Source organism: Chiloscyllium plagiosum, unplaced genomic scaffold, assembly GCF_037043375.1.
Source record: "Chiloscyllium plagiosum isolate Xiang-an unplaced genomic scaffold, Cpla_swu_hap1 HiC_scaffold_4, whole genome shotgun sequence".
Lineage (NCBI taxonomy): Eukaryota > Metazoa > Chordata > Chondrichthyes > Orectolobiformes > Hemiscylliidae > Chiloscyllium > Chiloscyllium plagiosum.
This window is the reverse complement of record NW_028270142.1, coordinates 32,410,905-32,435,352: the sequence shown is the minus strand read 5'-3', so window position 1 is coordinate 32,435,352 and position 24,448 is coordinate 32,410,905. Positions and strand designations below refer to the sequence as shown.

The 24,448-nt window shown below is 40.1% G+C and overlaps 1 protein-coding gene and 1 long non-coding RNA gene across 2 annotated transcripts; one reads left to right on the top strand and one right to left on the bottom strand.

Annotated features, from left to right (window-relative positions):
- Positions 1-10,838: 10,838 nt before the first annotated feature.
- LOC148150105 (uncharacterized) lies at positions 10,839-17,358 on the bottom strand. The gene is made up of 2 exons (XR_015756923.1): positions 16,725-17,358; positions 10,839-11,741 (listed from the first exon to the last, which is right to left on the bottom strand). It is a non-coding gene; the product is annotated as an uncharacterized LOC148150105 (long non-coding RNA).
- A 189-nt stretch (positions 17,359-17,547) lies between these two features.
- On the top strand, positions 17,548-24,238 carry LOC122549309 (inhibin beta A chain). The gene is made up of 2 exons (XM_043688913.2): positions 17,548-18,399; positions 19,060-24,238. Exons 1-2 carry the CDS (start codon positions 18,015-18,017, stop codon positions 19,824-19,826), a joined length of 1,152 nt encoding a protein of 383 aa, XP_043544848.1. The 5' UTR covers positions 17,548-18,014; the 3' UTR covers positions 19,827-24,238.
- The last annotated feature ends 210 nt before the right edge of the window (positions 24,239-24,448 follow it).

The following is a 24,448-nucleotide window of genomic DNA, read 5'->3' as shown; positions in this document are numbered from 1 at the left end:
TCACCTGCCACCCTTCCTCCACAACACAGTCACCATACCTACCTGCCTCCCTGGTAATCAGGCCTGAAAAACTGGAAGGAGGTCTGTAATGTTTTGTCTGATCTGTGTCAAAAAGAGGGATCCAGACTTAGGTTGGAAGATTTGAGTCACTGATCATAAAAGTCTCATGTGCACATTTCAGGAATTTTCCCTCCTCTTCATACAGCTATTCACCAATTTATGTTGGGATCGCTGAAGTCCCTCATTATTGACAGCCTGTAGGTCTTTTATTTTTCTAAGTTTCCCTTCAGATTTGCATCTTTAGCTCCTTCCATTGTTGGGAGATCTATATTATATACTCATATCCAATCCAATTGGATTTTGAAATTTTCAATTACTTTGTCTCTTTCTAGTGCCACCCCTACCTGTCCTCTTTCACTTTCCATGCCTTTCTTAAGCACATGGTAGGAATGAATATTATGAGCCCATTCCTGTTTTAGTCTGAGTCACTAACTGTGCTCCTGAATTCCCTGAATCTGTAGGTGATTCTCTGGGAAACCTTAGTGTCCAGTAGACCCGGCATTGACTTCAACCACTCCAAGTCTGAGTTTAAGCAGGTGGATACTTTACCTGCATACAATTATCTAGTTCACAGGAAGCATCAGGAGTTCCAATGACAGAGGAATTATAGTCAGTGGGTCTCAGTTTCCCACCAATTGTAAATTTGTTCACGGAATGTGGGAGTCATAGGCTAGGTCAGCATTTATTTTCCATCTGTAATTACCTTAAACATCTCTTTATGTTTTATGTATATATGTGTAAGTTTTTAATTTTGTGTCCTCTTGCTTTTTTCTGTTAAATTCAGATTATTTTAATTTTGGTATGCCGTACTTAGTTCATTTTATTTCTATCCCCTTATATTTCTTTGATTATTTATGCAATCACTTATTGACCTTTAGGCTAAGTTTCTCAGCACTTCCTTAATCCTCTGCCACTCTCAACAAAATCCTATCATCACTCTGTTTGGCAAGCTTTTATATTTGGCAGATTCAGCCAATTCTAACTAATCTTTATGCACAAACTGACCGCAAGATGTGTTCCTATGATCATGGGATTGCATGTGCTTATATAATGGACAATTTGAGTATACTCCTATAATCAAGGCCTTAATGTGCTCCTCTAATTGTGCAATTAGATGTACTCCTGTAATGGTATGAGTGGATGTATTCCTATAATCTCCAGATTGAATATATTTCTATAATTGTATGATTGCAAGTGTAGACATGATCAAGAGGTTGGATGTGGTGTTGTAATAGAATGATTAGATATGCTCCTGTGATCAAGGATTTTTTTGTTCTACTACAGTCAAGGGATTAAATGTGCTCTTGTAATTGAGATGGGTTGTCCAGTTCTCTTACCTTTAAGGACTTGGATGTACTGCTATAACCAAGGAAATGGATATGTCTCCAATATACTCTTATGATAAATGGATGAGATGTACAGCTATGACTGATAAGTTGGAATAGTTCTTTTAAAGTGTGTGATTACATATGCACAGTCAAGGGACTGGTACTAGAATGGGAGGTTTGGATATGCTGTGCTCCTTTCATTAAGGACTGTATATTCATCCTTACTGGTCTTCTTGGAAATTCTCCTATTAAAGAATTGGATGGCTTCCTATTTTTAAAAAAACCTATTGGATGTGATCCTATAATGGAAACTTCAGATATTCTTCTGTTGTAATGGATTGATTTTGTGTTGGTGATGGGGCATTTTGGCATGTTTCTGTGTTGGATGTTCTTCTTTCATCAAGGCTTTAAATTTGGTCCTTAATTTGACCATTGAAAGTATTTCAATATAGCAGAATAATGCAGGGAATGGATGAATTCAAATGTCCAAGAGATTTTCTTATTTCCTATAATTGAGACATTACTTGTGCTTCTACAACAGTGCAATCAAATTTATTTCAGTAATGGAGAGGTTGGGCATGAATCTATATTATAAGAATTGGCTTTATTCCTGTGAAAATGCATTAGAGGTGACAGCTGCTCTAATGGAGGAATTGTATATACTACTATTAACATGATTGCATTATCCACAATAGAAAGATTAGATGTTCTACTGTAATCTGTAGATTGAAATTTCCCCTCTTTTGGGGTGGGAGCATGGAAGTATTGGTAGATTTACTACAATAATGGAGAACTTGGATGTGATCCCACACTGCATGTTAAATGTGCTTCTATAATAACGTGAATGGATGTGCTCCTATAATTGATGGCTTGGATGTATTCCAACAGTGGAAGGATTTGGAAGTGCTCCTCTAAGGGTGTGATTCAATGTGATCCTATAATCAAGGGTTTGATGTTGCCACACTAATGAAGGGATTTGATGTTCTCCTATGGTAGAGAGCTTGAATATGATCCTATAATAAAGTATAAGAAATGTTCCTATAATAGATGGTTTGAACGTACGTTGACAAAAATTGTTTTGGGCGTGATTCTGTAATGGATGAATTGAATGTATTCCCATTATCAAGGGAAGGTTTTTGCTGTTCTAACTGAGATTTGCATGTGCCTCTCAAATGTTTGAATTGCATGTGTTTCAATAATGATGACAGGAGATGCACTCCAACATTGAAGGACATTAATGTGTTTATGTCACAATATGATTGGATAGGCTGCTGTCATCAAAGAGTTTGGATGTATTTCTATAATGAAAGAAAGAAACTTTTTCCATGGAGATTCTAGAATGAAAGGGCATAGTCTAAAATATTAGAATCAGACCATTCAGGAGAGAGGTTAGAAGCACTTATACACACAAAGGATGGTAGGGCTTTGGAAATCTCTTCCATAAATGGCAGTTGATGCTAGATCGATTGTTTATTTTAAATCCTGGATAGATTTGTGTTTGTTGAAGTATTAAGGGACACGGTCCAAAGTTAGGTATATGGAGATCAACCATAATATCATTGAATGGCAGAAAAGGCTTAAGTGGCTGAATGGCCACCTCCTGTTCCTATGTAACTGTGCCAATCTTAAATAAAGGTTTTTACGAGTGAATGACAAGCGAATGAGGACAGGGTTGACTTGGAAAGGCACAGCAAAGCCAGTTGGCGAACAATGGTGAAAGGTTTAAGAAATAGTTCATGACTCACAGCAACAATGCACCACAGTGAGGAAGAAGAATAAACTGAGGATGATTAATCACTGAAGTTAAGAATAGTATCAAACTGAAAGAATATATAGGAAAATATGAGACTGCGCATTTTGCCGTGAAGAGTAGAAGAGCTGAATATTACTTAAATGGGGACTGCAAAAAGATGCAGCACATAGGAATTTGGGAGTCCTAGTGCATGAATCAAGAAATGCTAGCATCCAAATTCAGCATAAAATAGGGACAAGAAAAGAATGTTTGGCCTTTATACCAAATTTCTTCCCTCAGAGAGTTGTGAATTCTATAGAATTCTTTACTGCCAAGGGCTATCGATGTTGGGTCATTAGGTGTGTTCAAGGCTGAGATAGGCAGTTTTTTATTCTTTAAATGAATCAAGGATTTTGGGCTTAGGTGGGTAAGTGGATTGAGGATCTTCAAATCAACCACGATCTCATTGAAGCAGACTTGGTGAGCTAAATAGCCTATTCTGTTCCTCTGTCTTCTAGATTGAATATGCTCCTATAATGGATGCAATTAGATATGTTTCTATGAATGATTGATTTGTTTCTCTAATATAATTGCGGATGTAATCCTATAATTATTGTTTATACTGGAAGGATTGTATTTCTATAAAATGGGACTGAATAAGTTCCAATAAAAAGAATTTCAGTGAATGAAAATACTATTTGTAAATGTCACTTTTGATTCACTTATGCTTGTTGTAGGTTACAAATCAGAAATCAGAATCATAAAGACAGCTATTAGCTTTTCAATCATTAACGTTATGTATTTCAAAAGTGAATTAAAGATTACTCTGCATACACTGGTTAATAATTCACTCAAGGTTGCACTGCTACCACTGCAACTGCAGGAGGCATACTCACTGCCAATTCAGTCATATTGCCCATGACATTACTAGCAGTGACACTGTAGAACTTGTGTAATAGCTTACGCAACATCATTCTATGATGCTTGTTACAATGAGTTACAATATTTAAATGCAAGGGACTGTCAAACACAGTCAATTTCATGTTATACTGATTTATACTTTGAGACTATTTAGTGTAGTATCCCAGCATCTCTGAAATGAATTACAAAATAGTTGATCCAGAGGAGCTGTCAGAAAAACCCTTGCTGTCTCACACACCACTTCTCTTCAACTCTGAGTGAATTAGGGAACAAAATTAGAAGAACAAAGATACCTCTAAGGTGTAAGTCTGAAGAAGGCTACAAAGGTGGGCTATGGCATAGCCATGTAAGGTTGTGAAAGCAAGAATTGCTATTGAAAATTAATTAAATTTAACCAGGAGTCAATATAGGTCTGCAAATACATGGTGATGGAAGAATGGGATTTGATGAAAGTTAGTACAGGGGCAGCAGAGTATAGGTTGACTTCAAATTAATGGAGGGTCCAGCTGGCCAGAAATGCACCGTCAAGTCTGGAGGTAGCAAAGGCATGATTAAGATTTGGATTGAGATGGGAATGATCTGGAGGTGGAAATAAGCAGTCTATGATGATGGTAGGGCTCTGTCAGTATTAGATATTGAACAATCCCAAAGAAAAGCATTATATGAAGTTATAAAATTGCCCTTTTGCGGGAATGGTTCCTTGACTATTGAATATAATTCAAACATTAACAGCATATGTGCCTGGGTTACATTGTAGGTAAATTGTTGAGGTATTTGTGAGACCAGACCAAAAAATAAATAACAAACCATTTTTACTAAATTTCTTCACTTTTATGAAAGAGCTGGCAGATCCATTGTGGATATTGCACTTCTAAGTTGCAGGCTTTAACATCCTGAAAGATAAATAATAATCTTTTTTGCATTACTACAATATCTTATATGTATGGAAACCACATGTTCACTTGTAGGATGTGGAAAATATTCCATCAGTGACCCAGCTTTATAACCCATAAGCAATAAAGTTTTGAGTAGATTCTGCTAGTCAGGTCATGAGTAGGATATTTTCCACATCAAATGGATTAACATATGGTATTCTATTCATGGGAGAGAAGTCTGGCAAATATGCACACTGCGGAGCACTTATTTCAAATATTTCAAAGTTATTCTCTGTGTATTTGGCTCAGTAGAGTTGGATAAGTGCCTAAAGATACTGTGTCACTGGTCAGGGATGCATTATTGCAATTCTATCTCATTAATGTAAACCAGAGAACTCCTTGTTTAGTCCACAACTCAATGGTTCAACATGCATCACAAATAAATACAACTTCATACTGTTAAAATGTAGAGACAACTATACAAGGAATATATGCATTCTCAGAAACTCCAGAAATGGGGGTGGAAACAGGAATAATTAAATTAAAGAAAGAAACTTTCACAAATACATGATATCCCAAAGCAATTGATAACCACTGAGGCCCTTCTTCATTTATTCTTTTACGAGATGTGGCAAAGCCAGCCTGCATTATTCATCCATAATTGTCTCTAAGAAGCTAATGGTGAGCTGATTACTTGAAATGTTACATCCAACCTGGTAGATACACCCATAATGCTGCTGCAATGGGAATTCCAGGATTTTGATTCCATGTTAGTGAAGGAACAGTAATTATAGTTCCAGGTCAGGATGGTGTGTGGCTACAAAATTATTGTGGTTTTGAAAGTTATTGTTGTTGAAGGATCCTTGGTGAACTGCTGTGATGCATCTTGCATTCAGTACGCATAGTTACATGCTGTTAGTGGAAACTATGAATGTTTAAATTGGTGGATGGAGTTCTGATTGAATAGGTTGCTTTGTTCTGAATTGTGTTAAAATTCTTGCATGTCAGAACCACAACTCATCCAGGCAAGTGCAGAGTATTCAATCATAACCCTGACTTAGGCATTGTATATAATGTACAGCAGTTCGGGAATCAGAAGGCAAGTTATTCAACACAGAATTCCCAGCATTCAACATGCTTTTGTAGCCACTGTATTTATATGGCTGATCCAGTTCAGCCTCTAATTAGTGGCATCCCCCAGATGTTGAATGTGTAGGATTCAGTGGTGACAATACCATTGAGTGTTAAAATTAGATTCTGTTTGTTGCAGATTGTCATTGCCTGGCCTATGAGGCAGAAATGTTGCTTGCAACTTATCAGCCCGAATCTGAATGTTGCTGAAGGATTTGATCCATATTGCCATTGACATCCTCAGAATCTGAGGAGTTGTGAATGGTATTGAACATTGTGCAGTGAAAATCCTCAGTACTGATCTTATAATGAAAGAAAGGTCATTGATGAAGAGCTAAAAATGGTTATGGCCAGGAATCACCCTGAGAAACTCTTGCAGCGATGTCCTGAGACTAAAATGATTGGCTTCCAAAATCCACAATCATTTTCCTTTATCCTATGTATGACTTCAATGATTGTAGTGACTGCAGTAACATAATGAAAAAGAGCAGTTAATTTGCAAACAGGAAGGTGCCATAAACAACAATAATTTGTGTCAGTGATTCTCTTTGTAGAATAGTTATTGGTTAGAAGAATTTCTCTCCTGTTCTTCAAAATGGAAATTAGGAAACTTTATGTCCATCTGGGAACACAGAGAGTTTGTTTCAATATCTCATCCAAAGGAATACACCTCTGTCAGTACAGTGCCACGCTGTAGTATCCTTTATTTTTGTGGTGTCAGTCTAAATTATGTGCAAGTCCCTGGAGTGGGATTTACACAAACTTTGGACTCAAGAGATGGGAATGCTATCACAAAGCTTAGACAGATACAAATCCAGAGTATATGATTACAACAATAATGCCTTGAACACAATCATTCAATAGATAAACGAGTAATATACAGAATAGTACTTCGGTATCTGAGGAGTTGTGTATTGCGCAATAATAGACAATAGACAATAGGTGCAGGAGTAGGTGCCCTTCGAACCTGCACCACCATTCATTATGGTCATGGCTGATCATCCTCAATCAGTATCCTGATCCTGCCTTATTTCCATACCCTTGATTCCACTATCCTTGAGAGCTCTATCCAACTCTTTCTTAAATGAATCCAGAGACTGGGCCTCCACTGCCTTCTGGGGCAGAGCATTCCACACAGCCACCACTCTCTGGGTGAAGAAGTTTGTCTTCATCTCTGTCCTAAATGGCCTACCCCTTATTTTTAAGCTGTGTCCTCTGGTTTGGGAGAGGACACAGCTTAAAGATGTTTCCTGCCTCCAGAGTGTCCAATCCTTTAATAATCTTATACATCTCAATCAGATCCCCTCTCAGTCTTCTAAACTCAAGGGTATACAAGCCCAGTCGCTCCAATCTTTCAACATAAGATAGTCCCGCCATTCCAGGAACCTACGCTGCACTCCCTCAATAGCCAGAATGTCTTTCCTCAAATTTGGAGACCAGAACTGCACATAATATTCCAGATGTGGTCTCACCAGGGCCCTGTACAGCTGCAGAAGAACCTCTTTGCTTCTATACTCAATCCCTCTTGTTATGAAGGCCAGCATGCTATTAGCTTTCTTCACTACCTGCTGTATCTGCATGCCTGCTTTCATTGACTAGTGTACAAGAACACCCAGATCTCTTTGTACTGCCCCTTTACCTAACTTGACTCCATTTAGGTAGTAGTCTGCCTTCCTGTTCTTGCCACCAAAAAGGATAACCATACATTTATCCACATTAAACTGCATCTGCCATGCATCTGTCCACTCACCTAACCTGTCCAGGTCACCCTATAATCTCCTAACATCCTCCTCACATTTCACCCTGCCACCCAGCTTTGTATCATCAGCAAATTTGCTAATGTTACTATTAATACCATCTTCTATATCATTAATATATATTGTAAAAAGCTGCAGTCCCAGCACTGATCCCTGCGGTACCCCACTGGTTATCGCCTGCCATTACGAAAGGGAGCTGTTTATCATTACTCTTTGTTTCCTGTCAGCCAACCAATTTTCAATCCAAGTCAGTACTTTGCCCCCAGTAACATGCGCCCTAAGTTTGCTCACTAACCTCCTATGTGTGACTTTATCAAAGGCTTTCTGAAAGTCCAGGTACACTACATCCACTGGATCGCCCTTGTCCATCTTCAGAGTTACATCCTCAAAAGATTCCAGAAGATTAGTCAAGCATGATTTCCTCTTCATAAATCCATGTTGACTCTGACCTATCCTGTTACTGCTATCCAGATATGTCGTAATTTCATCCTTTATAATTGACTCCAGCATCTTTCCCACCACTGAGGTCAGACTAACTGGTCTATAATTTCCTGCTTTCTCTCTCGCTCCTTTCTTAAAAAGTGGTACAACATTAACCACCCTCCAATCTGCAGGAACTGATCCTGAATCTATAATCAACAAACATCTCCGGATCTATTCTCATGATGGGAATAGTGTTATAATAGTGGTAAAATATAGACTTTCAGTTTCAAATTTCATCACATAATATTAATACCTGAGACTTGCATGGACTAAAATAATTTAAAATGATCAAACAAGAAGGTAGAATGTATGTAGTGATCACCTGACAACAAATTGAGGCAAGTTCAGGAAACCAATGTGGAAGAAATGAAATAGACTAAAGTGTAATAACCATTTTATCTAAAGGTATTGAAATCAGTGTACTGAATCAGGTTTCAAGAAACTTGCATCTTCCGTTTTAATTTTCACTTATATCTTAAGTTGAACTTTTTGGACATAAAGGATTGCCTGCAACTATCCAACTGGAAAGACAATGATGTCAGACTTTGGAATACAAGGACTGGAAAACTTTGTTTCTCTTTCTCTAGTTGCCTTCCCATCATCTCAAAAGCCAGCACAACAAATCAAGGCAATACCCATTCACTGAGAATGTAAGCTTTCTATAAATGTTACTACTGCTGAGGATGCAAGTCATCAACTAAACAGTCAAAGTCTCTCAGATTCAACTATATCAACCCAAGAACCCTGATCATTTTAAATGGCATATTCTATTGTACCGCACACTGTCTCCCCTTTTTAACTTTTATACATGTATTTATGTGTGCATATGATTGTGAATTGTATTATTTTTCACAGGACTACTAAGGAATAAAGTTCTTCTTTCTTTCACTCAAGAAAACTTGCAACTGGCTCTGTAATGATGATCTAATTATTATGTTTTAATTAAATTGTGATGCAGCTGTGTGCTAAAAAGCATTTAAAATATTTGTTGCAGTCAACGAAACGGGGTTAAAAAGAAGGGAAGTGATTGATTTCTCCTCACCAGGTCATAACAACATGATACGGATTCAAAGCATAATTATTATATGTAAACATTCAATAGACAAAGTTAAACTATTCTGTACACACACTGACACATATTTTAGACTGCAGAGATATACACACTAATCTATAGTAATATGTGCAGTTCTTGTCTTTCTCCACTTCTTTGATTATTTGGTGTATGCAGAAGTACATGGAGGATAGGCATGCATGGCATATACATAGCTGCCATTGCTTGATCACGGAGGAGGGCAGCAGCAATAGTGGATTGTTGGTGGAGTAAAAGAACAGTGGGGAATATGGGGAACCTGACAACAACGCTACCCTTGGCTAGAGGGACTGGGAGTGGGACTGGGAGATAATGGCATATCAGTGGCTATAGAAGAATGGATAGGAACCACAATGGCAGGGAATGCATGGGAGTTATGAGAGTGAGATGGACAGGCGTTGGAGCGTAGATCTGTAAATGTGGATGGTATAGAAAAAATTATGGGAGAAGGAAGGAATAGGAATGATGTAAGGATGATAGAATGGAATGATTATAGCGTGAGAGGGATAACATAGGAAGAATGGAATGACAGAGGATGAAATGGCACAGGTATGCTAAGAGGGATTGAATGACAATAGAGGTATAGTATGGGAAATGAGGAATAGCATGGGATGGGCATTCCATGAGATGTAGGGATGAACAATAAAAATGGGGCTGAAAGGTGTGGATGTGATGATGGAATTGGATAAGCATATTAACTTGGCTGAAATTTTTAATGACTCTCTACTAGGATTTGAATATTAAAGAATGCAAATCAAATCATGTAGATACTTTCACTGTAAAGGTTTCAATAGACTTAAAAATACAAAGAATTGGTGGGGCATATGGCCTGACATCTTTTCTTTCTTCTGGAAATATCCACAGCCAGATGTCTCTGGCAAGGGAGCACATTGTGTCCACTGTTACATTTGAAGTCTTCCATAACTGGTGGTTAGAGGAGCAGGAATGTAATTTTAATTTAATTTGTTAATTTTCCTTTTTTGATACTGTTATTTACCATGCATCACTTCAAAAGTGCCTTCATGTTATTACCTACACAGGTGAGGCAATAGCCTAATGGTATTAGCATTAGTCTATCAATCCAGAAACTCAGCTAATGTTCTGAGGATTTGTGTTCAAATCCTGCCAAGACAATGGTGGAATTGGAATTCAGTAAAATTCTGGAGTTCAGAGTCTAATGACAACTATGAAATAATTGTCAGAAAAGCCCATTTGCTTCGTTAATGTCCTTTAGGGAATAAAACTGCCACCCTTACCTGGTCTGCCCTACATGTGACTTCAAACCCACAGCAATGTGTGGTTGACTCACAACTGCCTTCTGGGAAATTAGGGATGAGCAATAAATGCTGGCCTAGCCAGAGATGCCCACATCCTGTCAGTAATTTTTTTAAAATGAACTGTCATTGGTTAACATAAAAGAGTTAGACATTCGAGGCACTCAAATGTGTGCTCACCATAACATCACATATATTAGAACAGTTTATTTTTAAGGTAACTCCATACACATGTAGATACATTTAAGTTTACAGATACGATAAAATATACATTTTCTCAATCTTCAGGAGGATGTATATAAAAGATGTTAATCAAGTATAACAGTAGCATAATATTTTACAGGAAATGTGGGAACATTCAAATTCTTAAACACAGACAAAGATTTAAACAATTTAAATAAGTTCAATGCTATTTGAATAAACTGTAGAGGCATGCAGAGCATTTTAACACGATAGGAAAATGCTGAACAGCAAACTCAGAACAGAACTTGGCATAAAATTTAACTTCAAAAAATCCAGGACCTACATGAATATATTAATAAGATCAGTTTACAACACAGTCAAACCATAAAGAGATGAACACACATACATCAACTCTTAAGTCACTCAGACCTCAGTGGAAAATACCGAAAAGAAAACACATTCAAAATGTTGAAGCATGCCTAAAAAAAATCTGAACACAGTTAAACCCCTCAGCAGAGATAGCCACATCTAAATACACCCAAGCCCTGCATAGAATCATACAAACATCCAAACAGCCTAAAACTCTACAGCAACAAATGAAGAGATCAAAGCACAGTCAAACCTCCAGAGCGACATATACCCACATCTAACTACATGGAAATTCCAGAGGGAGTTCTACAAACATCTAACACATTTGAGCTTTACAAAGAGATATAAACACATCAAATGTACCCAAACATCACAAAGGCAAATGTCCACACCCAAACCTCAAGGCAGTACGGTGACATGGTGCATGGAAACTCAATGCATTATGTCACGGAATGGGATGGTGTGATTTTGAAGCTGCAATCCTTGACACGACAAGCTCCCGGTCTCTGATAGGGTGGAAAGTTGAATCCTCAAGATTCTGGAGAAGAAAACAATAAATAACAAGGGATGAGAACTAGTTACTCCACAGTGATGGAATAAAAACAGAGCAGAGCTTAGGCCTGATATCTGTCCACAGGATGGCAATGGAATTTGAAGTATGAACTGAAGCTTAAGGCCTTGTCTTCAGGAGAGAATGAAATTGGTGGGATGGCACCTCGTGCCTTTTATAAAAACATACAATTTTATGCACAACAACGCACACACACACACACACACACAAAAGCTAATTTTTGCATTCCATCTGTAGGAATTTAAACTGCAAGTTGAAGTTTTGGAAAATTACCAGGGAAAGGTGAACAGAGATAAACTAATGTCTTCCCACACCATGCTATATTGCAAACTGCACTGAGATTTTTTGAATGGTTAGCTACCAGGTGGTCAGTTGACCTACTTGGGTGGCTGATTAAGAGTCATTTTCCACCTCATAGTTATTTTACCTACATCAGGGTGGTCTTTCATTGTTTGTGAAGACTGACAATTGAACCTGGCTCTGTCCACAAATATGGGCTCCAGTGAGGGCTATTCATTATGACATTTCACAGCCTACAGAAGAGACCTCCCCGAACCACCCCACCACTCCCCCCACCCCTCCCCAGCAGCAATGGAAGAATCTGCAGCAACAGCATTAGCAATGCACCATAATTCCCCAGCCCTATTTCCCAAACTAGCCTCCAGCAAGGCTCTCTCTCTGGTTCAGGCTTCTAGCAATGACTACTGCCAGTAATGGTGCTGTTGAGACAGCTGAACTACAAATTTGCTGGCTGGCTAGAGCTCTAGGCCTCAACCATTGACATTACCGAATGGTTGCCATGATTGAAACCTCTTAATTGACTGCTGCTGGCTAAACATAGCTCTGGTTCTTGCTTTCAGAGTTGTACCTGGTTTGGCCCTGATGGTAACTCTCTTGAGAAAATCAAGAGCAAAATAGCTCAGACTAATGCTATTCAGTCTACCATGTCTTCACTTTTTTTGTAGTACATCTATCTATTTAGTTCTATTCCTCATATACCAGCATTTTTCTCTCTTTAAAATATTTATTTTTTTCTGTTCTAAAATTCAATCCGTATCCACTGCCCTATCAGGATATGTGTTTCAACCATACATTGTTTTAAAAAAAGGTTTTCCTATGTCTCTTCATTTTTTTTTGGTCAATTACTTTAAGTCCATGAATTTTGGTTATCAACACTCTAATTAGTGGAGTTAGGTTTTTTCTAGTCTATCCAAATACTTCATGCGTTTTGAATATCTCTACTAAATCCTCAATAAGGCTGGTTAGCTTAGGTACCTACATGGCTCAACACTCAGTCAGAATAATTCCAAAAGTACAGGTTCAATTTACACACTGGTCGAAGTAAGCATGGGACCTTTATCTTTACTCTGCCTGTGAGAATGGAAAGCAATGGTAGTTGGTGACAGGCCATAGCTATTGGCCTAACCAGTGACTTTCTCATTTCATAATCAAATGGTTAAAAAAAAGCTACTAAGAGAAAATAACAAAAAAAAATGACTCAGGTTGAAACTTCAATTGGTGATGCGCCTGCCTTTTGGTTGCAACACACATGAATGAAGAATAACTTCAGCTTCTCTAATCCATCCACATAGCTGGAATCCTTCACCTCTCATCCATGCAAGTACATTTCTTATGTGCCTTTCCATGACTTAAATGTCCTTCCTAAAGAATGACACCAAGAATAGAATATTATATTCCAGGTATGGTTGACAAAGTAATCCATTTAGATTACCATCCATTCTTTTATACTTAATGTCTATATTTGTCAACCCCAGAAATCCACAGCACAGAATCAGAGAATGGAAACAGCACTGAAAGAGGCTATTCAGCTCATCAAGTCTGTGCTGGCTCTTTCACGAGCTTCATGACTTAGTCAATCTCCTGCTTTTTCCCCACATTCTTGCACATTGGTTTTACTAAAGTAATCATCCAATGTCTTCTTGTAAGTCTCAATGGCACCTTCCTCCACTACACATTCAGGTAGTGTGTTCCAGACCCAAGCCACTCGTTGTGTGGAATAGCTTTTTCTCACATGTCTTTTGCTACATTGATAAATCACTTTACATCTTTTCCCAACTCATTCTCGAACCTTTATGAGCAGGAACAATTTCTCACTGTTTACTCTATCCAGACCTCTCATGATTTTGAATTTCAAATCTCCTCTTAAACTTCTTTTCTCTAAGGCGGATGGTCTCAACATCTCCAATCTTTCCTCATAACTGAAGTTTCTCATCACCGAAATTGTTTTCATGAATCTGTTCTGCATTCTTTCTAATGCACTTACACCCTTCTTGCAGTGTTGGTGCCCAGACCTGTACACAATACTCATCTGAGGACTAACAGGTGTCTTATGTAAGTTCAGCATGACTTCCTTGCTGTATACTCTGTGTCCCTATTAATAAATCCTAGGATACTATATGTATTATTAACTGCTCTTTTCACCTGTCTTGCCACCTTCAGTGATCGATCCATAGATGCAACAAAACTGGGCCAGTCAGTTAGCTCAGTTGACTGGACAGCTAATTTGCAATGTAGTGGATGCCACTGGCTGAAATAACCATGAAGGATGTTTCTTCTCAGCTTCTCGTCTTGCCTGAGGTATGGTAACTCCTGAGTTGAATCTACCAACAACAGTCTCTTTTTAATGGGAGACCAGTCATTTGGGTTTATGACACCTTACAATACACCGAGGCCCTCTGCTCATGTATTCCCTATTTTATATTGTCTGTCCACCTTCTTTCTATCAAAATGCAGCAATTCTTCACATTGAATTTCATCTGCCACCCGTCTGTCCATGCCCATGCCTGTTTATGTCTTTTTGGAAATCTACATTGTCCTCACAGTTTACAATTCTAAGAGTTGTAGCATAAGAGCAGTGGAACATAAGAACTAGGAGCAGGAGTGGGCCATCTGGCCCTTCGAGCCTGTTCCGCCACTCAATAAGATCATGGCTGATCTTTTTGTGGACTCAGCTCCATTTACACGTACCATCTGAAACTTTGAAATTGTCCCCAGCACATCAAGATCTAGATCATTAATATGTCAAGTAAAAGTATGTAACCATATATTAACTACTTTGTTAACCTACCCTGCCATGCTATCATCTAAGATTTGTGTACAAATGCCAAAGTTTCTGTTCTTGCACCACAAAATGTCCACAATAAGATCCATCTGAATAAAACTTTTTGATAAATATAGTTGAATTTGAAGCTGAAAACACATAGATGCTACATTGAATTTTCATTGTAGCTTTGAAAATATGTGAACATACAAACCATATAGTGATAGCTACAAATGAATGCATTAAGAATTTTTTTACATGTAAATGAATTCATGCACATGCAGATTGGCCAGTCCAACCCAAAGGCATGCTGTCACTGTTCCGTAATGCCAAGTGTTCATGAACACTGACACAATTAGTGCACAGCAACATGCCCAATAATGGCACAGAAGCTGCCACACATCCAGAATGGTAAAATGTTCTCACAATCCATCACATACTGGGCTGTTGAATGGAAACTGGCACAATGCTGGCCTTCATTATTATTTAATCCACCACTCCCAAAACGAATCAGCCAACAGTCTAAAAACTATTGGGAAACACCCTCATGTATATTTATATATTATAACTGTATATATAAACACATGTTTACACAGCACTTGGCACTGTTACAAACATGTGAGTTCACGAGGAAACAAAACACAATACAGCCAGCAGTTGGAATGATACATTCATGTTTTAGGTGAGACCAGTTCCTTTCTTTTTGAAGATTAGTCAATCTGTATCCAGAAAAGTTGCTGGCATATTGGATTGAATTTCCATGAAATATTCAGCATAGCTAAGATCAGTTGACCCATGAAGTATTGGGTTAAAAGCTTCACTTTCTTCCGCAAAAATAGCCAGAGGCTGAATAAAATCCATCTAGAGTGTACAAGTGTTTCAACTGTACTCAGTAAAATTAGGTCTTTTCACTACAGCCAGTGAGGCGGAACAGAAGTGAGCGGTTTATAACAATAGGACTACTAGCATATTCGTCTGAAAAGCTCTGATTTAGACGCTGAAATATAACAAAGAACTACGGACGCTGGAGATGGGAATCAAAAACAGAAATTGCTGGTGGAACTCATCAGGTCTGGCAGCACCGGTAGGGAGAAACCAAGAGTTAACCAATCAAGTTAGACGTGCCGACAGCAATTTCTGTCTTTGGTTCTGAATTAGTCGCGCCGTTTACTTGCATTTATTCTCGATTAGGTGGCGGTTTTAAATATCGTTAACTCATAGAGAACGGAGGGGCGTGGGGTTGGGTTGAGGGGGAAAGAGAGTCTGGAAGAGATACTGTAGGCGAAAGACAAACGCAGAAAGGAGAATAAGGGCACAGCGAAAGAGAGACGACGAAACTGAGGAAGAAGGGGTGCTTTCCCAGCGTGACTCGTAATAAGTCAGTTCAGCTGAGCTCTTTACGTGAGCCTGACTCACGGTCCTTTTCATCACGATGACTTAATGACAACCCCCGTGTTTATCACACAGGCATGTCGTCCGCCACGGAAGCCTGTCAGAACCTATTCTCTCGACCCTGGACTGGAAACTTTAACACGGAATATTTGACCGTGTAGCATCCTTTACGTGATCGCTAACGGCGCCGATTGTAATCCTGGGCGCTACCGCCAGAAATGGAAGTGTTTCCTGAGACATTCATGTGTTTGTTTCGTGTTCTTGATTTCAAAATTTGAAAGCAATGGAGACAAAATAAACTTTTCACCCCCTCCCCCAAACAGCAGGGGCGGCCGATTATAAACCATAAATTGCCCTATTCTGTCGTTCGACATAGCCAAGGGACTGGCTTTAATACGTGACCCATGGATGTAGGTAGAATCCCAAATCAGTGTCGGGAGTACCTTGCGCGAAATGTATTAGCAATGCAGTTTTACAGCAGCCGCTGACAATCTGACCTCTTGTTTTAGTCCTGTTTAAACCCCATTGCTGGGAATATTGTGGAAAACTCATTGTCAGTGATTCCGGTGGAATGAACACGGTTCCTCCAACCTTCAGAACCAAGTCTTCCCTTCGCCTCTCGTCCCTTTGACGCGGGTCTGTACTGGTGCGTTGTTTAAAATGGAACAAAGGAGATCAGCAATCTCTACCGGCTTGGCACCTCTCACGGACCAAGCCCTCCAACTGGCACTGAATTCACCAGAAGGTCTGCAGCCTAGAGATTTAGGACGGGGGTGGGTTCACTGAACCGTGCTCATTTGCACTCTGCTTATGACTAGAAGCGAGAGTCAGGCAGGTCTATAAATAACGACTTGAATTATTCGACATTTTAACTGTTGGAAGGTCCGATCTGCCCAGAATTTCTGCCCCACCAATCCCTCCTCCGGCCCCCGCCTCTTGTCCAGTCTGGTAACAGACTTGTCCTTGCATAAGAGAAAAGATAGAAGGAGCCGGTCCCGAACTCAAGGCTGAGATGCCAAGTCGGCAGGGCTTTTTTTTTAGATTCTATGTTAAAGTATTTCAGGAATTCCCTCTCCAATGGGTTAAGTAGCTGCAAAGACGCAGAGACACGCATACGTCGATTTCCAATCTCCCCTCCCTCCCCCGCTCCCCTCCCCTTTTGCCGGCTTATTATTTTTTTCACACGTTTATTTTTCGAATTGTAAACGACCAAAATTCCCTTCCCCTCCTCCTAACGGCAGGAGGAGAATACGCCTCCTTCGCCCCCCCCCCCCCCCACCCCCACCTCGCCCCACACACACACACACACACACTGTCATCTGTTCCGGTCTGACACTCCTGCCAGTTAGCTCCAACCGAGCACAGTGGTCCCTCAAAAGTGAGGCAGCCCTCATATTGCAGCAGTTCAAAGAGGGAGTGAGGAACCGAAGCAGCTCCAGAGCGCCGAGTGTCTCCTGCCTTCAGCACCAGGAGGAACAGAGACAGAGAGAAAACTTCACAACTTCTCAAGTGTAAAGTTTGCAGGAGCAGACACAGATACAGGCTGTCCCAGAGAGAGTGTGAGAGAGAACAGTTTTAACAGGAGCCGGAGCGAAAGGACACCTATCTCATCTCTCCTCTCCGCCGATTCCCACACAGCAAGCAGCAACAATCTCTGCCACCTCCAGCGGGAGTCAGAACCAGTTCCTGCCCATTTGACAAAAGTTCAGTCAAACTTGTTTTGTTTTTGCAAACCATTGCTCTCGCAGCCACTGCCTTCTCGCTGCTCTCCAGTACCTCTGAGGAAGATGCCTGGCTTTGACCTGCTGACTGGGGTGGTGCTGCTGCTGGCTGCGAGTTGGGTGAGGGCATCCCCCACGGTCGCTGCCCAGGACGGGGCACGCTCGGAGTGCCCGAGCTGCTCGCTCCCCACGCTGCAGGGGGACCCGGCCGCCGCTGACACTCAGCTCGTGGAAGCCGTGAAAAGGCACATCCTGAACATGCTGCACTTGAAGAGCAGGCCCAACATCACCCACCCGGTGCCCAAAGCCGCACTTTTGAACGCCTTGAAGAAGCTGCACGTCGGACGAGTGCGGGAAGACGGGAGAGTGGAAATCGAGGAGGACTGGTCCAGCAAGTCAGTCCTGAACGAACCCGAACAAGCATCGGAGATCATCAGCTTCGCTGAGGCAGGTCAGTCACAGCAAGGAACTTCCCTCCAGCCTCGCATTGCGTCTCCGATTCAGACTAATAAACGCATTGTAAGGCAAATGTGGTTTTATACCGAGTGGATTATTCCCTTTATGCAATATCCACTGTGCAGTACGATCACAGAGGAAAGAGGTTTGGGGCTTCCCAAAGATTTGGACAAGTCTGGATGGGAGATTAGTGATAGATTCACTAGATGTGTTCAAATTATGAAGAGTTTTGATGATTAAATAAAATCGAAATGGCTTTCTGTGACAAGACAGTCTGAGAAACAGATTGGCGAAAAAAATCAGAAAGCGGGAGATTGAAAACAAAAACAGATTTATAATGCTCCGTCTCAAAGCGTCAAACAGGCAGATTTCAGAATGAAAATTGACAGCAGCTCAAAGAGCACTTTGCAGGGTTATGATGAAAGACTAATTTGGCAGCTAGTTCAAAGATAGATTAAATGGGCCGAATGGCTTTCTCCACGTGCTGTACGATTGTAGGACTTAAGCCCCGGGACCGATAGTGCAGGAAAGCAGTAGATCAGCCAGCAATCGCTTTTATTATTTGGTATTGGTTATTTTTATCTCTTCTCGGTACGTCCCGCTCTAACAAATTCACAATGTGCATGTCTTTGTCCTTGTCCTTTGTGGCTCTCAGGTCCGTCCCAGGATGTCCTGCACTTTCAGATCGCCAAGGAGGAAGAAGGGGACCTTTCCCTGGTGGAGCAGGCCAATATCTGGCTGTACCTGAAGCTCTCCAACAAGTCCAACCGAAGCAGAAGTAAAGTGACTCTGAGACTATCCCAGGAAGGAAAGGGCGGCAAGGCCGTCAGCGAGAAGCAGGTGGACATCAAGAGGAGTGGCTGGCACACGCTGCCCGTGTCGAGAACTGTGCAGACGGTGCTGGCCAGCCAGGACCGGTCCCTGATGCTGAAGGTATCCTGTGACCTGTGTCAGGAAGCTGGCGTCTCCCCGGTGCTGATGGAGCCGGCGGACAAGGAGGAGTCTCACCGGCCCTTCCTGATGCTGCTGGTCCGGGAATCAGCCGCGCACACTCACCGGATACGCAAGCGGGGTCTGGAGTGCGACGGTAAGGTCAACATCTGCTGCAGGAAACAGTTCTATGTGAATTTCCGAGACATCGGCTGGAGTGACTGGATCATAGCGCCGCCTGGCTACTATGGCAACTACTGCGAGGGCGAGTGTCCCAGTCACATCGCCGGTACCTCGGGCTCGTCCCTCTCCTTCCACTCGGCCGTCATCAACCACTATAGGATCCGAGGTTACAGCCCTTTCAACAACATCAAATCATGTTGTGTCCCCACCAAACTCAGGGCAATGTCTATGCTGTATTACGATGACGGGCACAACATTGTGAAAAAAGACATTCAAAACATGATCGTAGAGGAGTGTGGCTGCTCATAAACCGTGTGAGATACACATGCACACAGATTCGGACAGAGAGTCACAGAAAGACCGAGAGAAAGAGAGAGAGTCAAAACGGACACATAGTACACAGATCACAGATTTAGGACAATACCCCGACTGGGTCTCTCCAGAGCTATCAAACTAACTCTAGACTTTAGACAATTTCACTCGAGGGTCAGGCAGAGCATGGATCTACCTGTACCAAACTCCATGTGGCCCTCACAGCCACCCACCTTTCCGTACCTGTGACTTGACACACCTTCCACTCTTACACACAGACAGCTGGCTTCTTCCGGTGCATTGGTTTTGTTCACATTGTGACACTGAACGGCACTTTTCCAGATAAAATGCACAAGATCTAACTTTCTGGTTGTTTGAACGCGGGGCAGAGCTTTACCAAGTAGCTGCACTGTTTCCTTCTTTGCAAAACTACTTCCACGTGTGAAAGATGCCTAAGAACAGAACTATGCAATTTTTTTTTTGAAAAAAAGGACTTTCTTTGGTTTACCTAAAAGGAGACGCTTGCTTCTATTGGAAGTAAATATTCAGCTGACGAGAGATACTTGAAAGGAACACGTTCGCCCTGCTGATGGGCTAAACGTTTTTTTTAAACTTTGTGACCTTCACGATTTGCACTAGAACGATGTTTGCGTTTCTAACCGTATCATAAACAGAAGTGTTTGAAAGGACAGGGAACTGCACTCAGAACAGAACAAAACGAGTTTCTATGAAATTTTGTATCAACGGACGAAAACACCAAAGAGATTTGTGTAAATGTTAATTGTGTGATTTCTACAAGGATACTATTTTTAAAAGAAAAACTTTTAAAATGTTTTAAAAAAAACACCTGTAGATGAATATGGCTGCAGTATCAGGGTTTGGATTTAATACTCAACTGCTTGACACATCATTACAGATATATCTGGATGTCTGGAAAGCACCAACGATCTGACCTGAGTTAAATCCCAGACCCTAGGTGTAGTTTGCACACTGTCTGAAAGCAATTTGGCAAAAGCACTTCTAGCGGTCTGCTTATTTCTTATTTTAAAAAAAACATCTTAGAAAAAAAAATTCGAACTTTTGCTTAAAAATAGTTGGCCTATTTTTGTAACGACGTCGCCGAGGGCGATTAAAAGTGTTATTAAAGAATCAAATATTGTTCTAGTATTTCATGTGAGATATTATAAACGCTTCATTCACCATAATAGGTTAGCTGTCAATTTAATGAGGCAAAGAACATGGGATACCTGTCATATTTCCCGGCACCAAATTAGTCTTACTGACTTTGATGATTGCCTTTTCGAGTTGATGTATGTGTGTGTTTTTTAAAGAAATGATGCCAGAAAGTCGTGTTTTAAAGAAGTCATCACAGTCTATCCCCAGTTCCTCCTGACGACATGATTCAGTAGTGATCGTTGCTCAGCAGTTTTTCACTGTGCATTTGACGTGGCGTGGCGTTTTATTGTGGTGATCCTGGCAGGCTCTGGAACTGAATCCTGAACTGTAATGATTCAGTGCTAAAGCCTCTAGCCCTCATCGCCTAACGCGGATGTTAAGACTCTCTGCGGGAGGCAGCCAGTGGAGAGTGCTTTGTCATCTGACTGGGTGAGAGGCTGAGCCGGTTGAAGGGAGGCTGGGTGAGGGAGGGGAGAGATCGCTTTGGAGCAACTTGGGACCAAACAGAACTGCAACTTCCAGACTGCACTGCAACGACCTAAACGCATTCCGGAATAACCATTTACTCGAAGGGCGTTTAACACAGCATTTTTTTAAAAATCATGCATTGAGCTGTGAAATTGGAAATCTTTCTAAGACATTCCATGTAACATACCTGAGACGCTGCTGGTTGTTCCTTAGTCCATGAAAAACAAGCCTTCAGCGTTAAGCACCAAAAAGGAGTCGTTTTATGTGCTTCTTTGGGGTAGATGTATTTTTACACGTCACTGTGCAGAACGGTGAGATAATGTATATATATTTCTTCAATCTAAAAACTTCTTTCGCCTTAAAAGACACAGTTTATATTTGTTGGTCTGGTCAAGCGTGTATTTTTTTCAACAAACAGTTTAGGCAATTATGTAAATCTGACCCGATTAGTTAAATAATTGAACCAAATCGCTATTCATCTTATTGGAGTTAACTCTGTCTCACCCTCATTCTTTCCCAATAGTCATTATCTCTCCCCCTCCCTTCTTATCATATCAAGAATTCCCTTTTGAAAGTTGCTCTGGACCTGTCCTCTTCAAGGAGTGATGGTCACGGCATTAGTAATTCAGAAGCTCAGGCTAATGTTCCAGTGGTGCTGCTTCTATTCCCACTATGGCAGGCAGTGAATTTGACTTCAATAAAAATGCTAGCCTAATGTTGATCAAGTAGCCACTATTTATTGTTGAAAAAGCCTAATCGCTTCATTAAATGTCCCCGAGGCAACTAACTCTGTTGTCTTTACCTGGTGTGGCCTACTTGTGGCTCCAGACATACAACAGTGTGGTTGACTATTAAATGTCCTCTGAGAAATTAAGAAGTTAATAAAGAACTGGCCTAGCCAATGATGCCCACATTCTATAAACAAACGTAAGGAGCAAGGATTCCAGAACACTGTAAAGATACAGTACTCATATTACAGCTGTATCTTGCACTGTTCTCTGTCTGCCATCTTCAATCACACTTTTGGGTCCTTTTTAAATCGAGGCACTGAGATGTGGAGTAGTGAAATGTAAATTTCAGCACTTATTCAGTAATAACACTTGGCAAAGCTGAGCAGCTTCCACAGTTGGTCTGTTGGGTGAGGCCATGGATGGATTTGTTAAAAAAAAGAAGAGAATTTTAACAACAAGGTGTAGCTTCGTTCATGATGAGAATCTGCTGGCATTTCTAAATTTCATTCCAATATTGCCGCACTGATGTATTTGCAGGCACATTTTTCAGTTTCTCCATTTATTTCTGACACATGATTGACTGAGAAATATACCAACGCAGTTTATGGAAAACTATATAAACTGTGTTGTCAGACCCATTTTTATAGATTATGTGGAGTGGATGGGAAATAATTGAAAAGACAACTGTTCTCATGCCACCAGAAAATTTATCAACAGGTTTCCACAGGATGTATTTGATTGTACCAGAACATTTGAAATGTTATTCTTCTTTCAAAAATATAGCATAAATGTTACAAAGATATTTTTATATCATCTAGCAGTAAATGAAATGACAATCTCTGTTTACCTCTTAGCATTCTGCTGCTACTTTCTATCATTACAGAAAAATTGGTAAACAGATTTTAAAAACTACCCTAATGGTTGTTGTTTTATTTTGACTTAAAGTGCACCTTATCTAGACCAACAATCCAAAATTGTCTTTTGTTTCCTGTGCATTTGAAATATAATGCTTCAAAGCAATGTTTGTTAGGCTAATACGATTTCAAATGTAAAATTAATTTATGCACTTAATTGTGTAAACCGTATAATTTGATCATTTAATATTTATTGTATAAACAGTAAATAAATGTTTATTTTTCAGTTGCATAAAGGGATATTAACATATGTTGCAAAATAATAGATGAAGTTTGTGGAATAAAGCTGTTACCAGCACAAAACATTGACTTAAGCACAGCCTCGAAGTCAGTGTATTTCCCGCACCGAACAACAAAGAGGCAGTTCAAACAGCCTAATACTATTTGCCAAAATTCAGTTAGACCTCTGCTATTTGTTTCTGGCAGGAAATGAAGTAACTTCATTTGGCCTGTTTCACATCTCAATAGCAGGACATATCCCTCCCAGTCACAAAATCATGGACTCAAGCGTCATTCAAGAGACTGGAGTACCATATCCAGCCTCACAATTCAGTAAAATACCAACAAAGCAATTGTTACTTAAATGAAGTCATACACCAAGCTTCTGCCTACCATCTCTGGTGGGTGTAAATTATTCCATGGCACTTTTCAAAGAAGAGCAGAGAGGTTTCATGATGTGTTGCATTCAGTCCTTAGTGAACATTATTAGATTATCTAGTAATTTATTGCTATATGTGGAATCTTACTGTGTGAAAAAAATAGCGTCCACGTTCCAACATTGCAATAATGCCTTTATTAAAGAGAAACCTTTTTGGCTGTAGAGATTTTTGGGACACCCTGGGATGTGAAAGGCACTTTATGAACATAGGTCTTTCTTCCTTTTACTGTATAAGACTACATAAGACAATAATCTCCTCCTACACCCATGTTATTTAAATGTGACATGAGCAAAAGTGTCAGGTTCATTACTGTCCAATTCACATCTTGTGTCTAAATTATTTTGAAAGGAGTAAGTTTATAAAATGTGACTTGAATTTGATGTCTTTGGAAAGAATTAGGTTTCTGAGTACATAATTCTATCTTTATGTAAACATCAGTGTCATCCACAATAAATGAAAGAAAACAATACTGTTTTAAAAACTTACGTTTGTTCCATTGTGCAGAGATGTCACTGGTCCCAACAGTTGACTAAAATTAAAACAAAATCTGAACTTATTTTAGGTTTTCATCACACTGTGGAATTTTACTTCTCAGTTAGTTAAAACACTCAGTCCACCCTACATGTAAAGTCACACACTGATATATTCCATTAATTCATAACATTTAAAAC